The sequence below is a fragment of the Rhipicephalus sanguineus genome, chromosome 10 (genome assembly GCF_013339695.2).
Source record: "Rhipicephalus sanguineus isolate Rsan-2018 chromosome 10, BIME_Rsan_1.4, whole genome shotgun sequence".
In the NCBI taxonomy this organism is placed as follows: domain Eukaryota; kingdom Metazoa; phylum Arthropoda; class Arachnida; order Ixodida; family Ixodidae; genus Rhipicephalus; species Rhipicephalus sanguineus.
The window spans coordinates 127,994,531-128,015,802 of record NC_051185.1 but is presented as its reverse complement, the minus strand read 5'-3'; the positions used below and the strand labels follow the sequence as shown (position 1 = coordinate 128,015,802).

General features: G+C 44.8%; 1 protein-coding gene across 1 annotated transcript in view; it reads right to left on the bottom strand.

Moving 5' to 3' along the window:
* Positions 1 to 21,272, bottom strand: part of LOC119400224 (muscle calcium channel subunit alpha-1) — a 129,833-nt gene that overhangs the window by 57,550 nt on the left and 51,011 nt on the right. Inside the window, exons 18-21 of the mRNA XM_049420240.1 lie at positions 19,944 to 20,145; positions 18,596 to 18,754; positions 15,649 to 15,759; positions 10,972 to 11,055 (exon numbers count right to left, since the gene is read on the bottom strand). Of these exons, the coding sequence (XP_049276197.1) occupies positions 10,972 to 11,055; positions 15,649 to 15,759; positions 18,596 to 18,754; positions 19,944 to 20,145 (556 nt within the window). The remainder of the gene's footprint in view (positions 1 to 10,971; positions 11,056 to 15,648; positions 15,760 to 18,595; positions 18,755 to 19,943; positions 20,146 to 21,272) is intronic.

The following is a 21,272-nucleotide window of genomic DNA, read 5'->3' as shown; positions in this document are numbered from 1 at the left end:
AAATCCTTGATTCTTGACCATATATTGTGCTAATCGCACAGCTTTAGATCTGTGGCGCCTGCATCGCGTTGCTAATGAATAACACCAGTTTTAGTTTATATTAAAAGTAGGACAGCTTCAGCAAGCGATTGCAACAATTGGCGTTTGGAGTGAGAGCAGTTAAGGGTCGAGTTTGAGAGCTGGCCTCTCGTCTGCTTTTAGTATTCACTAAATGCGAAACGAACTTAGACCCGCAACATATATAAAATGCAAATTAGGAATCCAGCCTTCAGTGCAGTGCTTAGGCAGTCAATTTCAATTAATTTAGTCAATTAATGTTTTAACGGCGCTTACGCCCACGGGACCGCAGCCAGGCAGTTAATGTGAAAACCATTATATTATGTTGAAGATTATTAAACACTGTGCGATGATGTAAGGAAAAAGTGTACCTAGAGATTGTGTCCTTTTTGAACTTGTTTAGAAGCACAAGAGCATTAACGTTGCTAGAAAACATGCGTATAAAGCGGGCACTGATATTCAGTCTTAGCAATGTTAGAACATATCGAATTATAATCGCCTTGATGTTCTCGATATACGTGTGTTAAATCAGTGCTTCTGAGTTGTCGATGCTGCCTACACCTGGTGCGAATTTGGCCCCCAGCATCCCAGTAATGTTTCTTAGGTGTATCATAGAAGGCTCTCCTCTTCGAAAATAAGCCTTTCGCAATATCTGTGGCAACTGAAGACTACTTTTGCGCAATAGGATTCTTTACATTCTTTCACTGAGCTTACTGAGGAAGAGAATGTTGAGAAGAGCGTGTGTTGGGGCTAGTTGGAATGTCTCGTGGATTAAGCTGCGCTTCAAAGTTCACAAGAAGGTGGGAGACAAGAATATCACATAGTACTTGATGAAAGCCAGCAAAAGAACGGGACACGAGAAAAGGCAGACACACACACACCGCTGGAGTGACAAGGTATACATCGGCCAAACCGGCCGATGTATTAATACTAGGTTGCGTGAGCATCACGCTTATTTGAGTTGGAATGATGGAGCGAATCTTGCACGTCACTGTCGGAAATGCGGGTGCTAACCGCTTTTCAGTAATGTAACTTATCTGGGAAGAGGAAAGGGCAAAGAAGAACGGGAAATTGTGGAGGCATACTACATTAGGAGAAGCGGAGATAGATGTATAAGCACACCGTCAATTTGCCTCATTGACAAGGAATTTAGTGTGTTACAACGATGGCAAGAAAGATGATTGCGTCGCCGGGTGACGTTGTAGGTGATACAGACGTGCTGCACATGCGTTGTGAGGTTTCTTGGTTGAATGTTTTTCTTCAATAAAGTCACAGTTGTTAGTTCCAGCGGTGTGTGTGTCTGCCTTTTCTCGTGTCCCGTTCTTTTGCTGGCTTTCGTCAAGTATCATGAACCAACTGGCCCAGATCTCAACTCTTGTGCAACGTATATCACATAGGACTCAAGCAACCGATTCGGTTGCTTGAGTCCTATGTTATGTTCTTTCCTTCCGTCCTGTTGTAAACATTGCAGCGCTGCATATTCCACTAAGACAATGTTCGAATGAAGACGAAACCTTGCCGCCAAAAGAGTGTAGAGTGCCATTTATAAAGCGAACCAATTCTAAAACTGGGAATCGGGAAGAAAGTAAATAACGATCTTACTCCCAGTGTAGCGCAAGACAGTTTTATAGTTAACATTCAAACTTCAGAATAAAGGAAACAACTCGACTATAATAACAAAGAAAACAGACTATTCCGAACGACGGTAAAAGAAAATTGCAGTGAGAATCGACGATAAATGTGAGCACTATGAACACAGAGGAGCATATAGGTGTTCGCAATGCGTTAACATAGTAGCTGAAGGGCAGAAAACATGTTCGAAAAAAATATTACACATTCATTAGATTTATTTATTCGTTCCACTATCATGCGCTCAATAAGGGGCAAGACTTGGTTCTTGCCATGTCGCGCTTGAATACGATGATAACGAAGTGCGCGCGCGAATGCACTGACGCTGTCGCCCGAGCATAATTCTTGTGTCTAACGTTAGCCGGTTGTGAACGCCTAAGCTGCGCTTGTTAACGTTTCATGTTTCCTTGTGTAAAATAAATCGTCGGCAGACACAAGGGGCTGTACAGACGTAACAGTTCTACGCAACCTGCAATAATGTGCGTTGCACTTTAGGGGCCCGGCTTGTCGTCCACCGTCTCATGTCGCATAGACACGCAGTGGTCAATACAGGTCTAAACCGATGCTAAAAATGTTCAGATCTAGTGGAGAATAAATTACAAGGCCTAAAATAATATAAACTACAGAAATAACCTAGAATATATCGTATTAATGTGCCCAAAATCGGTAAAAACGCTTCTAAAACATGCCGCTGAATCCCGCGCCTCGCAAGAGTGGGCGCCACAGCCTCGCAAGCACGCGGTTGCCGAGGCGGTGGCATGTGCCAAGGGAATCGCTGGGCTACGCGATTCCTCGGATTTCGCGGTAGTGGAACTGTATTAGGCGCAAGATTTACAACTACACCAAGACCTACACAAAAACGGCATTTTTTTTTATTAGATGAATACTTTTTTGTGAAATATCGTCGCTTCGCAAGTATTGCACTTAACTTCTATTTATTGCTATTGAAATCGGTGGATACCCATTAACAATTTACTTGGCTCCCTCAAAGTGCATAAAATACATGGTGTATTCAAAAAGTTCAGAATAACCTCTAAACTATTCATAAAGCAAATCGTGCGCTCGGGAATTCATAAGAACTGCTCTAGCACGAACCATTTCGTTTAGAGAGAAACATCTGAAATATACGTTAACAAGATGCAACATTAATATTAATTATGCCGACCTGTTGAACAAGTCTTTGTGAAGAGAATGAGTACAAAGAACACCTGTATATTTGGATCGGACTAGTGCTGCGCATACAGGTCAACGCTCCAGTGAAGCATGTTGCATCGCCGACATTTAAGCGGCTAGCGAGAAGCTCGAAAATATGGAAATGTCCTTACGGGCGACGGGAGTCAATTAACTAACTTGGCTTTCTTTTCTGTGCATATTTGCGGCGCCTGTTTTCTGTGATCCGACACCAACTTTCAGTTGCCGGTTCAAGTAATTTTCAAAAATTACCCACTGGCCACGACGCCAAATGTCCTGCATATGAGCATACATTCCAGGCGTTGGCAGCAACGATATGCGTCTCATGAGAATGCAGCATCCCGTGGGCGTTCAGCAGGGGAAGTTACGTAGTTGCATGTTGACCAGACCAGGCCATGAGAATATCTCAGCGTCTGCGCCAACTGACACTCCTGTTTGCGCCTGCTATCATCTCTTATGGAAAACCCAGAAATTAAAAAAAAAAGAAAGCGCAGTACAACAAACCTCGGTAGACACATGGGAAAGTGAAAACAAGGGCATAAAGTGAGGGCTCACCTGCAACACCGTGGGTAGAAACAAAGGAGAGAAGAAAACAAAAGCGCTACACAACCTACTTGATGGGCACACCGCGCTGTTACGCTGCACATCTTTGGGATTACGTCCACAACGGGGCCGTGCTACGTTACAGGTTTGACGACGGTAAGAGAAACACTGCGACAAGTCTTAACCGCCACTCCATCTAGAATCAAACTCGGCATAGAAGAAATGAGGCACACAGCACGCGAGGGTCTACAAAGGCACACTATAAGCAAGCAGTAAGGCTGTTTTCCTAAATGAAAAACATAAGGTGCGTCTAAGAAAGCGTGCACGCTAAGGTCAACCGAGGTTGACCCTACAGGTGCAAACTAAGATTGCCAGCTTCTTTACTAGCAGCTGTAGGGCACGAATTGCAAAAGACTGTACGCTGTGGGAGGCACAAGGCTTCGGAGCCACAGCCTACGTTGGCGCTACGTTACTAATGCAATAAGCAGCGATGCAGCGACTTCATTTTAGCTCTATTCGAACCTATGAAAAACATCGAGCCGCTGCTTGAAGGTAGGCATTTGTTGATTATTAAAGTACACCTTTGATGAGTCGGACACATTTTGCATGGTGATATCGAGCAAAAAGTTTCTTTTTATGCTCCTTCCAATTACAATAAAATGGTGCCAGAAAAGTGGACAGGGTAAAGCCAATTGCAGCCACAAAATTGGCGCGACAATACCGATTGGGTAACGTAAATATCACGGTGGGCTTTGTCTCGCAAACTCCTCAGTTCCACACGGGCATTCTCAATGCTGGTGTATACTCACCGTTCCGACTGCTGTTCGCTAAAGATTTACCACGGCTAAGGCACTACACGTACACGATCTAACCACGGTATAAGTTGCCTACGATTACATTAACACGTACATTCTTACGCGGAAGTTTCGGCGCCAGTTACGCTAAAGATTTTTCGCTGTCAGACATCGACAAGGTGAGAAGTTAGCTATGCAGCTTGAGTTGCCGAGGAATGTGCCAGTAATGGGCACTGAGGATAGATTATGATGGTGCTCGTTCCAACGTATGTGCTTCGTAGTACGGGGAAAAGCGAATGCTTACACGCAGCAGGAAAATGGAGACTCTGAGTCGACGCCACGAAAGAGCACGGTAATGAATCACGCTGAACCCTCCATTGTGCTCTCGAATAGTGTTAACACAAAGCAGGCAATGCGTATTAAGTTTTGGTCTATGAATTACGTACAACTGAAAGCTCAAGGCACAGCTAGCAAAATGTCAACTGATGCCATACTCTGTGAAACTATGCCTGCGTGACAGGCACAAAGACAGATCGCCACAACCGTCGGCCGAGAACAAATGATATCACTCTGACTGACTGTTGTTTTACAAGAGTGAATAAAGGATCATGCAAAAACTCAGCTTCGCTCTCGAAATACTGCTCGTTCTTTCCTTCGACAGACCATCTTAAACGCACGTTTCTGCGGTGGTAGATTTCGATCAAAGAGGACCCAGCATAAATCGGAGTTACGGTCTGCTGAAATAAGGTTAGGCTAACATGATGTCAAAATATGCGAAAAAAAGACGTATACAGGTAATTACCCTTCAATATAGCTTTTCAGACTGCGAATGAGAGTAAAGCTCAAAGATCGGTGGTTGTATTAGGGTGCGCATTTAGAGGAGCTTAATAAACAACAAATGACGACGTCTAACGCAAAGAACAATGTCACACGATTTTAGAATTGCAAAGATTTTGATAAGTACCATATAACGCGTTTCAATGCTAAGGATAAACCAGTATTTCTATACCAGACAACGAAAAGCAAATACAAAGCCATCTACAAAAGCACAAGTGCAAAAGAAACCCCTGATGACGATAACGGCCCGAAATTATAAGCAGTCCTGCAGCACAGCATCATTGCACGTTTATTGTTGACTGCCAAGATGCTACAACGCAACACAGTTCTGTAACAGCCAGGAGTGGCACTTCAGAAATCTAACGACTTTGGGTTTTTTTATGTTTTTTTTTTTTGCTCGATAATATAGGCTATCTAAGTTGGAATTATCCCAGAAAGGCACTTTACTATGACAGGCGTCAAGACGCCGAGTAGCGAACCAAAAATGCACTGCGGTTATGCATTGCGTTGGACTGAAACAAGGTGTGCAAGCGAGACACTTGGCAGTGACGGCGCAACAGTGGACAAATTATGGAATGGAACGGCGAAGATGTTGTCTCTAAATTTCATTTACGCGTTCTTCATCGGTTGTTGTGCTGCGCATACATTGAAACACGGACCTGCACATAACTTCCACTTGGCAGCAAGCAGTCGCCTTTTGATCATCTTTTGTTTGTCTTACGTGGCACGATGCAGCAGAAACCCAACTCTAAGTTTGCTTGCTTACCATGAACAGAACAGTGCGCTATTTCATCCGCAGTCATTGTGGTTGACAACCGTACGAGGAAAGCTACCACGTAAGAGAACAGCAGCAGCCACAGGCACACATAAACAACAATGTCTCATTAAATACATTTTAAAGATACGCACACCTCTGCATTCACAAAGGCACCTATTGACTCAAGTGTGTGAAACATATCCCTTTCACTGCAAAAAGAGATGCGCTTATGAAACTTGTTTCCTTCGAAAGGACGCTTATATTCAGTTTCCTCCGAATAATTGGTGAAAACATCAGCGGAACTCTTCTCATCATGCGCCTAAAGGATTGGCTGCACGGCATATTGTGCCGAAGGCTGGTCGGGTTCTAAGCCTCTGTGGCTGCCCTTTCTCCGACCTCTTTCCGATGAAGCCTGGTCCTGCCGCCGAAGCGTCATTACTTTTCCAACGCCCTTCATGTGGTTATTTTATATTGCACAGCCGGATACAGTGATAAACCTAGGATGAATAACCGGACAGCAAAAATTGCCTGCAAAAAAAACGGCCTTTAGCTTCTTTCGTTGCATGCAAGAAAAAACTATATACGAGGACGCAGAAGACACGGGCGAGCGCAAACTTTCATCTAACTTTATTTTTCGTCGTTGCAGTCAATACGGACTTTTAGCTTGTACGTATATTTTTTAACGTTACCGTGTTACCGGAATACCGGAATGCGTTTACCGTGTTACCGGAACGCATGTTTTACAAAAGTTTTAGCTCGCCATACGTAAACGTGTACGTACGTAAACGTATACCTTTACGTTTGCGCAAACCACTAAATGGTGATGATAACTGCATTTAAACTGAAGTTAATTTAGATAATATTGAATTACCGCTGCGGCAAAACTATGAGAGGTTTTTAGCGTGTGCAGAATCCCGGTATAACCAAAGGGGTGTAGCAATACCGGGTTACCGGACGATGATGTCGACATCTTGTGACGCTTCGTGGAACCACAGTTATGAACACGTTTGTTTTCGCGTAGTGTTTTTGAGGGAAAAATATGATTAAAAAGACAACTCATTCGTAATTATGCCGCTGCAAGCCATTTACATTCGAAGTACAATGCCCGATGCTTCTGCAATAACAAATTTGTGCTTGCCTGGTTCACCTTGGCCCCGCTAGATGGCGCCACCTATCCAGCCTGTCAGGGGCTTTAGGCCACTCACGTTTGCGGATTCGGTATTCTAGGTCGCTGCAGCCTTGGTAATCCGGCTGAACCAAGGTGATCGTAAGTGGCGTTCGCACTTCGGCTTATTTTGACTCGGCGGTTGGAGTCGGATGTCACGTGTAGCCAAGAACGAAGGTGGGTTTGCGAGATAGGGTCTTAAACGTAAATCCTATCCGGTGAGTATTTTACGTTCCGTAATGGTTCGCGCATGCGCAGATTCCATATCCGGTAACACGGTAACGTAAAGAAGTATACGTACAATCTAAAAGTCCCTAATACATTTGCTCATTCACTTACGTGGTAACAACGGTAAAAAACAGTCACGCTCTGCAGATTACAACAGGCCACGCAAGGACCTTATTTCAAAATCCACCAAAGAAATTGAAGTTTGACTAACGCAGGAGTCCCCTCTTGTCGAGATGTAAAAGGCTTCCATCAGCTCCCGAGCAGTGCTATCATGGCTTTTGCCCAAAATTTCGATGCCTCAGAAATTCGGAGCACACGTAGAATGCCGGACGTGCACAGAAATGCGTATTCTTTTCACTGATTAACGATAATTCATGTTCCCTTGCACGAACGTTGATGCACCGTCATCAATGTTTTTAGATATGTAGACAATTTTTAATACTTTTAAAGAAGCCCACTGTTCTTAATCTAGACAATTCTGTTGATTTTATTCTTGACGCGTTTCAGCAGTGCGGGAAGGGCTTGACTGTCACCAATGAAATCCCTTGTAATGACTCGCTGCTGTGTTTACATTTACGGCTTTGTTTATGCGATGACGTTTGTTGGTCATACAGCCCCCTAGCGCAGAAGGCACAGTTCCCATATGACTCTGCGCAGTCAAAATTAGTCAAGCGGGGGATTGTGAACCTTTGTTTGAGTTCTACTCTCAGGAAGTCATGCCCACATGCTATGCAGGATAGTTTAAATGATCAAGTACGGCGAGTGTTGGAAGCCGGGTACACTTGCACGTTTGTTACGGCGATCGCGGAGGTTTTCCTGCGTGAGACAAAAGCACCCCGTTCCGGTGAGACACCGGGGCCGCAAGCTTGGAGCCGCCCTGAAGTGTTGCCCTTTTTGCACCGCACTTCTCACTATTTGAAGAAGGTTGCGAGCAGGCACGATGTGCCGATGGTCTTTCCTGCCTCGCGCAAGCTGGCAAGGCTCCGCCCGAAAATATCTTCTGCTAAGAAGATACCTGGAGGATGCGAAAAAAAAGGCACGAGCTGCCTTATGTAGCCTGCGGTTGGCGTTGTCTATGAGCTTCCGCTTTCGTGTGGAAAGCCTTATTTTGGCCAAACCGGACGGTGTATCAGCGTTCGTTCAAGGGAACATGAATTATCGTTAATCAGTGAAGAGAATGCGCATTTGCCTGCGCACGTCCGGCATTCTGCGTGTGCTCCGAATTTCCGAGGCATAGAAATTTTCGGCAAAAGCCATGATAGCACTGCTCGGGAGCTGATGGAAGCCTTTTATATCTCGACAAGAGGGGACTCTTGCGTTAGTCAAACTTCAATTTCTTTGTTCGATTTTGAAATAAGGTCCTTGCGTGGCCTGTTGTAATCTGCACAGCGCGACAGTGTTTTTACCGTTGTTACCACGTCAGTGAATGAGCATATGTATTTACTGCGACGACGAAAAATAAAGTTCGTTGAAAGTTTGCGCTCGTCCGTGTCTTCTGCGTCTATCACTTTTCCTTGCGAGTAGAACCAACTCTACGAAGTCCATCTTTCGTTGCACTTGCCCGACCGTACTGTCATTTCCACGATGGGCTCTTTTTTATAACTAACATGTCTTTCAACAGTGGACGCCTCTGCAATCGGTCTGCAATGAATGTTTTACTTGTTTCGGTACATGACTCAGTATATGAAACGAATGCTTACCTATGACATCAAAGAAATTGCGCGACGAAAACACGAACAGAAGAAGACGAGTACAAACATAGAAGAACTATCATTACTCAAATTGTAGTTCAGAATGAGGCGCGTAGCAGTCTTCAATATGATAGGAGTTAAACTCGAAGTAAATCCTTTTGTTCTGACAGCCAGATCCTTCGATCACAGCCGTGGCCCAAATCGTGTGCATTGGTATGACCACAACGGATGTTTGGCGGCTGCAACCCCGTCCCCCACCTTTCCGAACCTCCTCCGTTTTGCATGTATGCGTGTATAAACGTGTGTGTGCGTGTGTGTGTGTGCGTGTTGTACACGAGCATATACTACTACACACACGAACATACTTGAAAGGGCTCCGACCCTCCCCCACTTCCCAAAATAAGTTTCTGGCGACGCACCTGATCGTGTGCCCCGGTATCTCTGACACGACTCAATGCATGGAATGAATGAGCAGTAAATGCATCAAATAGTTCGAAACGAGGAGCGCCCGCAGATATCCGGCTCGGACATCACTCAACCTAAAAAGTTCCATTCAATATAATACTGGAACCGTACCTCACCTTCGACGCAGTCCACTCGCAAAGCCCCAATGTTACCGAAAGCAACTACATTTAACGCATATTTCCCGCAACTATGGGCAAACTAGATTTGATCTGTGCTCTACTATCCTCCAACAGTGGACCTCCTTGTACTTTCGACATGAGTAAACCATCCTTGTACTCTCGAGATGAAAAAAACGAATTAGCCAGGGAGCCATACTGCTGTCGATCTTCCTAGCTGGACTACCTAGCAAGCGATCGAAGCGATCACTGCAGAAACTTTCTAATCCCCCAATCTCGGGTACGCACATACGCATACTCTTACTTCCCTAGGACCATAAAAGACTGGAACGACTTACCGGAGGCTATACGGGATTGTGAAACTTTGGAAAAATTTGAATCCAACACTACGAAATATTTTCTGAGTAAATCTCCATGAATGTCAACTCTATTTCTCTTGCGATTGAAATAATGCCATGGAATGTAGCTAATCTGACATATTTCATGTGGGTTGTAAAATTTAGTATTGCGATGTATAATGCTGTGAAGTAGGTGATGTAATGTGTGTATTATGTAAGTTGGAGAACGAAACATCGTGATGTATATTTTCCTTCTATCGCCTATGCATTGCTGCTTTATGTTTTACATAATAAATATATGCAAGTTATTTACTTTTTCACTATTTACGTCTAGTGACATATTATGAATTCTAGAATATATGTATTAGCTATATGTTGCTACTTCATGTACACAATGATTGATTTGTGTCATATTTGTACCCGACCCCTGTAACGGCCCAATCGGCGAACAGTACCTGGAAATAAATAAATAATAAATAATAAATAATAAATAAATAAATACTGTAACATACAAGCCCAACGTCACTTCTGCTAAGAATTACTCCTAAATTGCTTGAATGAAGCCTGACGCTTTGTTCGGGGTCTTTCTATTTAGCATAGCGGAAGGGAAAAATGATTCATGCCACTCTCTTTCTTTATGGAATGGTTGGGACAATCTTAAGTACAGCGCTTTAAACTGACAGTTTTCCCATCGTAATATTCTCTTTTATAAACCATCCTTGTACTTTCGACATGAGTGAAACGAATTAGCCAAGGAGCCATACTGCTTTCGATCTTCCTAGCTGGACTACCTAGCAAAACAATGCACCAGGCCAATGTATTCGGTCGAATAGGCGCATACTTGTACACCTATCCTGGGAACACTCGCTGAGTCTGCTCTTGAGGAGTTTGCGACGGGCAAAGTGCCGTGGCCTCACAGGGACTTCTCAACGACCGTCGCTCTTTGGGAATTCCTGCCCTGCTGGCAATCGTCTGCGCTCTAAGAAATCCCGCTACTTGCAGTAGTTGTCCGGGCCAGTGGGAAGGCGGGTGGCACACACGCACACGTTGAGAAATAGAAAGAGAGAGAGAGAGAGTGACAGAGAGAGCGAATGATATGCTGCGCAACAAGGCCACACGGGGATTTCCTAGAGGGCAGATTGGAGCCGAAGATCGCTCACGTTTACTTCGGAGTAGAATATGTCGATGAAGCTGCCCAGCACAATGATGAAGTCGAACACGTTCCACGCGTCGCCGAAGTAGTTCTGCACAAAGAGAGAACAACAAGGAGGCAAAGGTATAATGCGTCAGAACTACACCAAAGCTGCTTAAAAGCAATGTTTTATGCACTTGAAACAAATAGATACCTGCCAATCAGTATGCTATAAGGCTCACTTCAGTAAAGTACTAAGTCAGTTTTTTTTTTAATATTGTGGTGTCATTGAATCGACAACATTTTCTGCAACACTCAATCCTAAATCTCTGGCTCCGTTGGACAACCTGTAATCCATTCTTGCCAATAAATGATCATGTAGGCGTCAATTTATACCACGTGACTGCGAGTTCGGTGTGGTGATCTTCTAGTGGCCGTCACCCTCTATTTTCTTTCTGAGCGTTTCTTGATTTGCCAAGTGTCTTCACAGGGCAAGAGTCGTGTTTTTTGTTGTGGAAAGGGTGATTTTCTAATTCAAGAGAAATCGTTTTTCTCTTTATGCCCCCTTAAATTAATTTTTTCTGGCGTCTTTGCGATGTGAACTAGATGGCCGTGACCATTCGAGCTCCCTAATTCTGAATTATCAGCAAGGCACCAGTGACGTAGCAGCTTCATTGTTTCTGTTTCTCACCCTCACTATGTCCTACCTTCGCGCTTCTTTTTTTTGACATCTCAATTGCACTTTTTCAGCCTGAAGAATATCGTCTATACATCACATGCACAAGTGACTTCGTTTTCTTTTACCTTCAGTTTTTATTGCGATAGCAATTATATGGACACCCGCGACCGGTTTTTGCCGTCGCTGCCGCCGTCATGTCCCGTATAAAGTCCAAATTGATAACATCCCCACAGGAATCTTGTGGTCTAGCGCGGGTGAAAGCGCTCGATCGGGGACGGTGAACGCGGCTGAAGCAGAAATCAAACGAGCCGGCCCATCTCCGTTGCTCGGAGCCTGCCGTCATCATCCCGCTCGGGAGGCATGCTGTCGAAGCAGAGAGGAAACGCCCCGCCCATTTAGAACGATGATGAAAAGACGCGAGGGGGTGGATGTAGCTCCAGCAGCAACTTTGAACTTTGATTCGAAGGGCGCGGTCACGATCGCTGGCGCGCGCGCTATCTCAGCAGCCATCAGCGCTCGGCTCGGATACCCTTCTACGTGCTGCGCTCTGAACGTGAAGAGAACGTGCGGAAAGAGCATTTCTCCCTGGAGCGGCCGTATTCTCTTACATCAGCGTTTTGTAGAGTTACGCGAGATCGCATTCAAGAGAGTTAGCTGCCAACCTCACCTCGTACAACATTAGAATTTGTTGCTATCGCATTCACTGCTTCGCCCTTGCATTGAAACTGTGACTTTTTGTATGTATGATTTACTCAACAGGTAGCGCACAACATGGTCAAAGTAAAAAAAAAGATTTTCTTTTCATAATAATAATAATAATAATAATATCTGGGGTTTAACGTCCCAAAACCAGGATATGATTATGAGAGACGCCGTAGTGGAGGGCTCCGGAAATTTCGACCACCTGGGGTTCTTTAACGTGCACCTAAATCTAAGTACACGGGCCTCACACATTTTCGCCTCCACAAAAGATTTTCTTTTCGCTGTTTTGCTTACAAGCATCACTTGGGTTTAAGGTCACTTAAGTCCTACACATTAGTCCGCACAAAACAGGCGGCCATAAAAGCGGGATTATAAATGTGTGGCCGTAATCTTAGCAGTGCCGTTCGTTGCGTTGCACATAGCGCAAAATTCTGCCTGTGACGCACAATTTTTTTTTAGTTTTGACATACCAGACTTGCTTCGCGCATTGCACTCGCCTCGAGTGCAATATGCGAAGGACTAATTTACGTCGCAATATGCTTGTTTTTACTTCACCGAAAAATGCGCATAGCTTAATACAATGCACAGCAGAACCAGAGTGAAAACGAGGCCGGTCGTGTGCATTATGATTACAACAAATTTTAAAGGGCCACAAAGCAGTGATATCTTCGTGAACTTATATCTCATTGGAGCTCATATACTCATAGACGTGTTAGCAACTGATGGAGTCATCATATACTCAGAATCGTCAGCAACTAGTCTGTACTTAAAAACAACGACGACGACGACCACAAGAACAACAGCGACAACAGCAGCATTGATTAGGACTCTGCCTTAAATGTTCGAATTGCTGGCAAGTTATTAGTACGTAGAATACATTACCTCTCAAGTAAGCATATTAGAATGGGAACTTACATCATGGTAGAAATGAAAACACTGAACGCCCATCAGAGAGTTGTTGTTGAAAACATAATTACGTTTCGGGTTTCCACGCGAAAGCCTTGTTCCATAAGCTGGGAGGCCGAAGCTTTCAACTTAAATCCGGGTCAATAATCGCTTCAGGCACCTTGCGCACGTAAGCGGTAGGTTGCAGTCGTTACGATTTAGCGTGTTTCTTGTTGTTTGGATGGTCAAAGATTCCAGATATAGCCGCTTCAAGGTATTGCAAAAATGTTACAAAAGCCGGGTAAGTTCATAATTCTAAAATATTTACTCCGACTTCACACACCAAAAATGTGACAAAATTACATTGACGACACCCAGAAGCGCATGCGAAAAGAAACGAGGAATACGCCACGAGAAAAGACGACGTCCATTGTGTCTATTCCTTACGTTCAAGGTATATCGGACTCTGGTCGGAGAGCCTTGCGTCCGATGAGCACAGAAACCATTTTTAAGCCTCGTTACACCTTGGCACACGTGTTGGCTAAGCCGAAAGACCACACACCTGCGGACGATCAAAGCGGGGTCGTTTACAAAGTACGATGCGGAGATTGCGACGCTACTGACATCGTCGAAACAGGCAGGAAACGGTCAACGAGGCTCAAAGAACACAACGGGGACGTCGCTAAATCCACATATACCATGCGTTTTAAGACAGAGCTCGTCGAACACTGCTGGACAACAGGGCAAACCTTCGACTTCAACAATGCAACGACGCTGGCTCGAGAACAAAAGTGGGGGCGAAGAAACTCCTGGAATCGTGGTTCATCCGCCGCGACAAATCGACTTACAACAACAACGGCGGTCCCCTACCGGTTGTTTGCAAGGACATGTGTGACTAGCAGTGGACTGCGCGACCTCCGCTCATTTGGTGCCAGTGTATACTGAGCCTGCCACCCGCATAGGTGGCGAAACGTCTATGTAATTTTGTTATATATTTTGTTGTGTTAAGTCGGAGTAAACCTTTTAGAATTAAAGATATTGATTCCAGGTATTGCCGCCTGAAGCGATTGTTGACGCGGATTTAGGCTGAAAGCTGTGGCCTTCGAGCTTAGTCAACAATGCCTCCGTGTGGAAGCTGAAACGTTATTATATTTTCAAAAACACATTTTTGTTCGGCGTTCAGTGTTTTCATTTCTACCATGCCATTACGTCCCGACCAGACGAGATTTCGTCCAATTCTCGATTTCATGCAACTTACAGCACTTTGCAAAAGAGTGAACTGAGGCTATCAACAATTTTCGCGTACCTGAGATGTCGGAAAAACAGCACGCGATAACAAGGAGTGTCACTCGCTTAGAATCTGGAATCGCTCTGCCATCCGCTGATGCGATCAACTAGGATCAATCGATCGGAAGACAGCGCTGCGACATTCAATTATAAGGCCCCTGAAAAACAATGCCTCCTCACCCTTTCTCATTTTATAGCAGTTAAATATAAGCGTCACCGAAATGAATGATTGACAAAGGACGAGAAGAAAGCAGACGAATCTTAATTTCCTTTGGAAATCGCACAAAATTGAGTGTCCTATATTTTGAAACTTGTATAAATATAGCACAGTTGTGATTCCTTTATCCTGTATACGCTAAAAAAATAGAGCAGCTAAAAGGAAGTGTTTCTATATTTATGACCCTATCTCCTGAGCTGTTCAACTGCGGTCTACGTGAAAGATGTGTCCGTGCCGCTATGGGCGCCGGCTACTGGACGAACGAAGGCATTTCCTTCCACGAATTCCAAACGCAAATACAGTACACATAACAGACATCAGTGTTGTACCTAACCCGTCCCTGTAGGGAACCTAACGAAAAGCTTACGGCTCCGTATGCACTTCGTCACGCACAGTTCCGTACAGTGCGTTACTGCTCAAATGTCCCGTCATAAATTAAGATATAGCTAATGTCTTAAGAACACGGGAGTAAATGAACAAGATGGCAACCTTGCGCGAGACGCAAGGTGCAGGTTGACTGAAGCCATATCTCATGTTAGCGAGGATTCAGCAAGCGTTATTAAGAGTTTTCAATCAAATCCCCTGTGGTTCCTGAATGGCCTGTTTCACAGTCGTATTTTCGTTTCCCGTTCACGCCTCACAATATCTTCACTTTCATCGCGGTCCTGTTTAGCGCGGTATTCTTATATATAAATAATACTAATATTTTCTCGATTTATTCATAGACTGCTCTGCGTATTTTCCAGACAAATCACTGCTGAACATGCAATGACTTTAAGACGACGCCTAGGGCGCTTGAGAAGCCCGTGCGAAGGCTAACCCTCGGAGCTGCCACTATTGTACTCCTGGTAATGTTTGACTCATTAAAGCGACAGAGAGCTGAGCTAGCGGTAGGTATTCATGTTAAAGGGACAGGGTCTGCACACACGGCTCACCTTGAACCTGAAGGCCACAATTTTTAGGACGAACTCGAGGGCAAAAACGGCGGTGAAAATCATGTTCATGACATCCAGGGCGTACGTGTAGGATTCGGGTTGGCCGTAGAACTGCGAAAAAGAAGTGTGATGTTAAGGTGAGTAGAAGAAGGCGCTAATGGTAGATACAAATTGCCTTCAGGTAAAACAGAGAATACAAAGTGAAAGCGTACATTTTCATACGTGGCACTTGAAGGCCCGGACACGCTATAATCACATGTTATTAAGATTACTTTTAATGTGACGTACCAAATTACATGACTATAAGTTACAGTACATAAGTTGGCTATAGTGATGTCCTCTCTAACAAAATCATACGCAATAGACGTGGAAGCGCTGGTTGGCTACGATGAATAAAAAACAAAAGCCTGGCGAGATTCCGAAGTTGTCAGATATTATGAAATAGACATCACAGTGTTTTACACAAGTTTATCACAAGCCTCGCTTCGTTAACGCTGACAAGCTTGAGGTGATATTTTTCTACTGCTTCAAGCCTTAAAACTTTAATTCGCTGATCTGACAGTGTGAAATAAAAGTCACACGAGTTTCCTTTCGTCGTCATAACTCACTGAACGAAGAAAAGAAGCAGAATTACGAAGCCTGGGAACAAAAGCTGCATGTCAACGTTGCTTAATTCGCAAATAAAACAAAGCGTAATAAGAGAAATCTACATGACAACAAAGCGATGGAGGGACAAAGTGGGTTGCATCTTCCACCCAGTCCAACCGAAGCATGCTGAAAAATGCGAGAAAATAGCGCTCGCCATGTTGATAAACCAATTCGAATCGTTTTATGACGGCCTCTTACAAGGCCCCCAAATCACACCGAGCTCAAAGATGGCTTCTTTCGCGCCGTCACTACATTTATTACAGGTGCTATCTCCTCCTTGCCACTTATTCTTCATAAAACACGCAGAGAATGCCTGCACTAAGCGTTAACCCTGCCACGCTTTGGCGATTTTCGGCTGCACCTTGTTATCTCCGTTTGCGCAGTCGAAAACGCGCAAAACGAAGCAAACTCACTTGATCGCGCACGACAGCCATGCGAGACAAGGCCGAACGGGAGTGCATGGCAAACAAGAACTCGTTGTTGGCCGAGTTGGTGAGTACTCGACATCGTGGTTTAGCGCTAAAAAAGACAGACACAAAAAATACAGACATGTGAAAGTCGTGTCTCTCACAAGTGTCTGTCTTTTTTAGCGCTAAACCACGACGTTAAGTGCATGGCAAAGCAGGGTAGCAGACAATCTACAAGTGATATCCCGCATATATGGATTAATCGAGAGCTCATTTCCTCATGACATCACGTGAACGGAATACTGGCGTCAGGAATTATGGCGAAAATAAGGGAAACGCCAAGAAAGAATAAGCGTTCTTTCTTTGTATTTTCAAAGGTTGTTTAGAGGCCCTTTATGCTGAGGGTGTCGAAGGTTAGGTTAACACCGAACAAGTAACAAGTAATCCTCTACCATCGAAGCTCAGTTTTATGCCGAGGCTGGATAAGAAAAAACAGACGGACCTTCAGAAGAGTATTGCGATGCATTTCGTTACGACGCTAGCATTGAACGGGTAGTGTGCATTCGCAGAGCCTCCCCGCTTGGCGGGGAAAATGCGTTCCTGCGGTCGGGTCTGTTACTCAGGCATACCTGCCGCATTTCGTTGGCATGTTCAGAAGCCGCAAAACAATAAGTGAGGCACCATAAACAATAAATTGCGTGGGGATTAGGAAAGGCAGTTCTGCTCAAGTGCTGCTCAAGTCCCTAGAAGCACAGTAAATGCTCGTTAATTCGAACTTACAGTTAATTCGAACTGACGCCCTGGTCCCGGCACAGCCCTGTGCATCTCTATGGGGAAAAACTCCCAACAATTCGAACGCGTCGGTATCCGCAACGGTAAATTGAAACTGGGAAGCCCTGGTTTTCATCGCTCCTCGCAGAAGTCGACCCCGAGTAATAACAATGTGTTGCAAAACCAAACCGAACCAAATTTATTAAAGATGCAAAACAGCAGCATTTCTCAGTAAATAAGAATTCGGACGCGGCGCTGAAGCTCTTGGCCAAGTTTCAAACGGTGCTCATGGAGTCGCGACAGAACAAACGGAATCAAATGCAAATTACTGATTACTTTAATATTGATTGCGTTATCTTTTCCATGTAAATAAACGGGTTTGGATCATAAATAGCGTCATATTTATTTATTTATTTTATTCATTTGGCAATACTGTGAACTGTTATTTCGACATTAAGCTCACTGCTCACATGAGTGCATGTCGGTGCATCTTTCTGGCGTATCAATGACTGATCAATTAATTTCTGTTCGCTGTTAGAGCTCCATGAGCCTAATTTACGAAATAACCCACCACAAACGTGCAGTAGTTCCTAATTCGCAGTATTGAGTCCAGAGGTGCTTCTACGGGCTCTGCCCGCGCAATGCGACGCGATGTTCGTTCATTCTCGCGCCAGCCCGCTAATTCAAACTCCTCTTAATTCGAGCAGTTTTATAGTCCCATTCGAGTTTAAATTAACGAGCTTTTACTGTATACTCATACAGATACTGAGGTCACAAAGGGCATGTTACTTTTCACGTTACAAATGTGGTTTGCCTAATCAGAGGATCAGTCACTGTTCCCGCAGCGAACAAGGAATTTGTATATTCTTAAAAGCATAGTTGTCATAAATCCTGCATTTTGGTGCAAATATACAACACTATTGCCTACAACATTCGAAGAGAGTCCTATCAACAAACAATGCACGACTATGCGTCAGTGCAATTCTATCCAAACATTCTTGCAATGCCCTAACTAACATCATTATTTCCATATTTCCAGCCTCCCACTCTTGGACAGAACATTTCAGTAATTTTGCTATTACGCGAACTGTTAGCAGAAACACTCAACAGACTCCTCTCACCTTCATGGCAAGGGTGAGGGTATTGGTCATGATGAGCACGAAGAGGGCGTACTCAAAATACTGAGACGTGACGAACCACCACATCTTGTACTGGAAGCGGGCCTTCGGGATGTAGCGCCGCACGGGTTTCGCTTTCAGGGCGAACTCGATACAGTTCCTCTGTGTCGCGGGAAAGGGTTGAAAAATCAGCGTACTGTTAATAGCCGCGCACGTACTGTGCAGTCAAGGTTTGCGTGTAAATTTAGCGTGTTCATTGGGGCTGTATGCCTCACAAGAAGAACATAAAGCAGAGCGACACAGGACTAGTAAGGAAGCACAGGACAGCGCTCTGTCCTGTGCTCCCTTACTAGTTCTTTGTTGATCTGTCTTATATTCATTGCATAAAATTAGTTGTGCAAACACGTGCAAATAACGTTATCCGAACTCGTCGCACCCATTTGTGTTAAAAATATTAATTGCTGGAGTTTTACGCGCCAAAGCCACAATATGATTATGAGACACGCCGTAGTGGGTGACTTTTCACCCCCTGAGGTTCTTCAACGTGCGCCTAAATCTAAGCACACGAAGTTCTTGGCGTTTCGCCCCCTTCACAATGCAGCCGCTGTGGCGGGGAACCGAAAAGACACCCCTGGAGCTTAGCAACGCGACTCACCACTCCGGTTCTCCTAAAGTTATTTCCCCTTGCACTATTTTGCAATATATATGGCTGCATGTTAACGCTAGCACTGCTCACCTGATTACCATGCTTAGCTTCTTGATGCGATAGCAAGCGACAGTCGAAGCGAGTATTTATCAACGTCATTGCCGTTGACATAGCGGTACTTAAAACGCACAAATGCGACAACATCCTAGCGCGTCTCGCGCCAAGTACGCAGTTGAATCTAAAGAGAGCAACCCATACAGCGTGCAGGATTCGAGCGCGTGGCCGAGGGTTGAGACGTTGAGCGCTGTCATACAGGAATAAGCGGGACTGGGGCTAGAAGAGTTGGGCAAAGTGTGCTTCTTTCTTCCAGACAGTTTGCCATAGAGAGATCAAAGTCCTAAAAGGCTGCGCCGTCCCGTCTGCGTAGGCAGTAAAGACCAACGCGTACGCCATGTCTTGCAAGTAATAGGCGTCAGTTACACGTAAAACGCTCCAACTTATACGTCGACGCATGCCGAGTTAGGAGGAAAATGGCGAAATGCATTGCTGAACAGCGGGACACGTACGTGGACTGCATCAAAGATGCGGTGTGATTTTATTAAGTTCTAGAGCACAGCCTAAACTTAAGGGCAGTATTCATAAAAAGCAGCAATGCAAGGTCCGGGGAAATGGACCGTTATTGGACGTGCAAGCCAAAGCACTCACCTGGTTTTTGTCGAGCTCGCAGTTCTTGTACTCCTGCTCTCCTTCGTTCTGAAAGGTGACAATCACGAAGCCGACGAATATGTTCACCATAAAGAATGCGATGATGATGATGTATACGATGAAGAACACTGCCACTAAGGGCCGGTAGTTGTACAGGGGGCCGTGGTCTTCCTCATTCGAGTCGATGGCCACGTACAGAAGGCTGCGAGAGAAGGAACCCTCTTGATGCTCACCGAAAAGTAAACTAGCAAGAACTAGCACAAAATTAATCAGCTTTTTCATGCGTCGATTGGGTGTAAAATTAGTCGTCAATATTAGTGTCTGCCGTAGACTGGGCACAGTCCGCTTTAGTGGAATTCCTCACCTCACGATTAAAAACAATGAACGCGAGAAGTTTCGATACCACTGGTATGATCCCGTCCGAAAGAAACTCTCACTGCACGGGAGAAAAAATACTCATTAGAGTTCTGAAAACCTTTCTGGTTCAACAATAAAATGTTTGGGGAAAAAAAAGACTTGGCAAACCTAACTCATGTGTCATAACTTTAAATTAGTGCTTTTGTAATGTAGGGAAGTAAACCATCCAAACGTTTTATAATTTCAACGAAACCATTGAATATTGTGCGCTATAGCTAATGCAACGTCTTTGTGCACTGGAGGTACGTGTGAAGGGTCATTATGTTATATTTTACGTCGTGATATATGTCGCTGTGCAAACACGGACAGCCGAGTCCACATTTTCTGGCCCAGAATCACTCTTCAAAAACCCGTCCAAGACCAGCCCTTGCTTGGTCTAATGCCTGGATTATCAGGCGGACAGGCGGAGCCCACAACTGTAAGAACGCGCCCGGCTCGGGTCCAGCGGGAAAACTATGTGTGCATGTTTTATAAATTGGATAGATTCAAGAGTAAATCCAATGGCACCGTATGCGTATTACAACACGTCATAACGAGAAGGTCAGTCGAAAGCGCCCTGTAGGCTTCACACCCGTACTTCAGTCCACGACAGCTTCTATTTAGTGCAAGCCTGGAACGATTCATACGGCAGCCATACGGTGGTCGTACTGCTAATTCATCCTCATAACGCATGCCACTGAAGATATCGCATGACACATGCACAGTTGGAGCAATGCAGCTATCATCATCAGCAGCAACAGCCCGACTGCAGGGCCGCTCCCATGTTCCGCCAATCAACCCGGTCCTGCCCTTGCTGCGGCCACGTTGTGCCCGCAAGCTTCTTAATCTCAACTGCCCGCCTAACTTTCTGTCTCCCCCTCGTGCATTTGCCTTCTCTTGGAATCCGACCTGTTACTCGTAATGACCATCCGT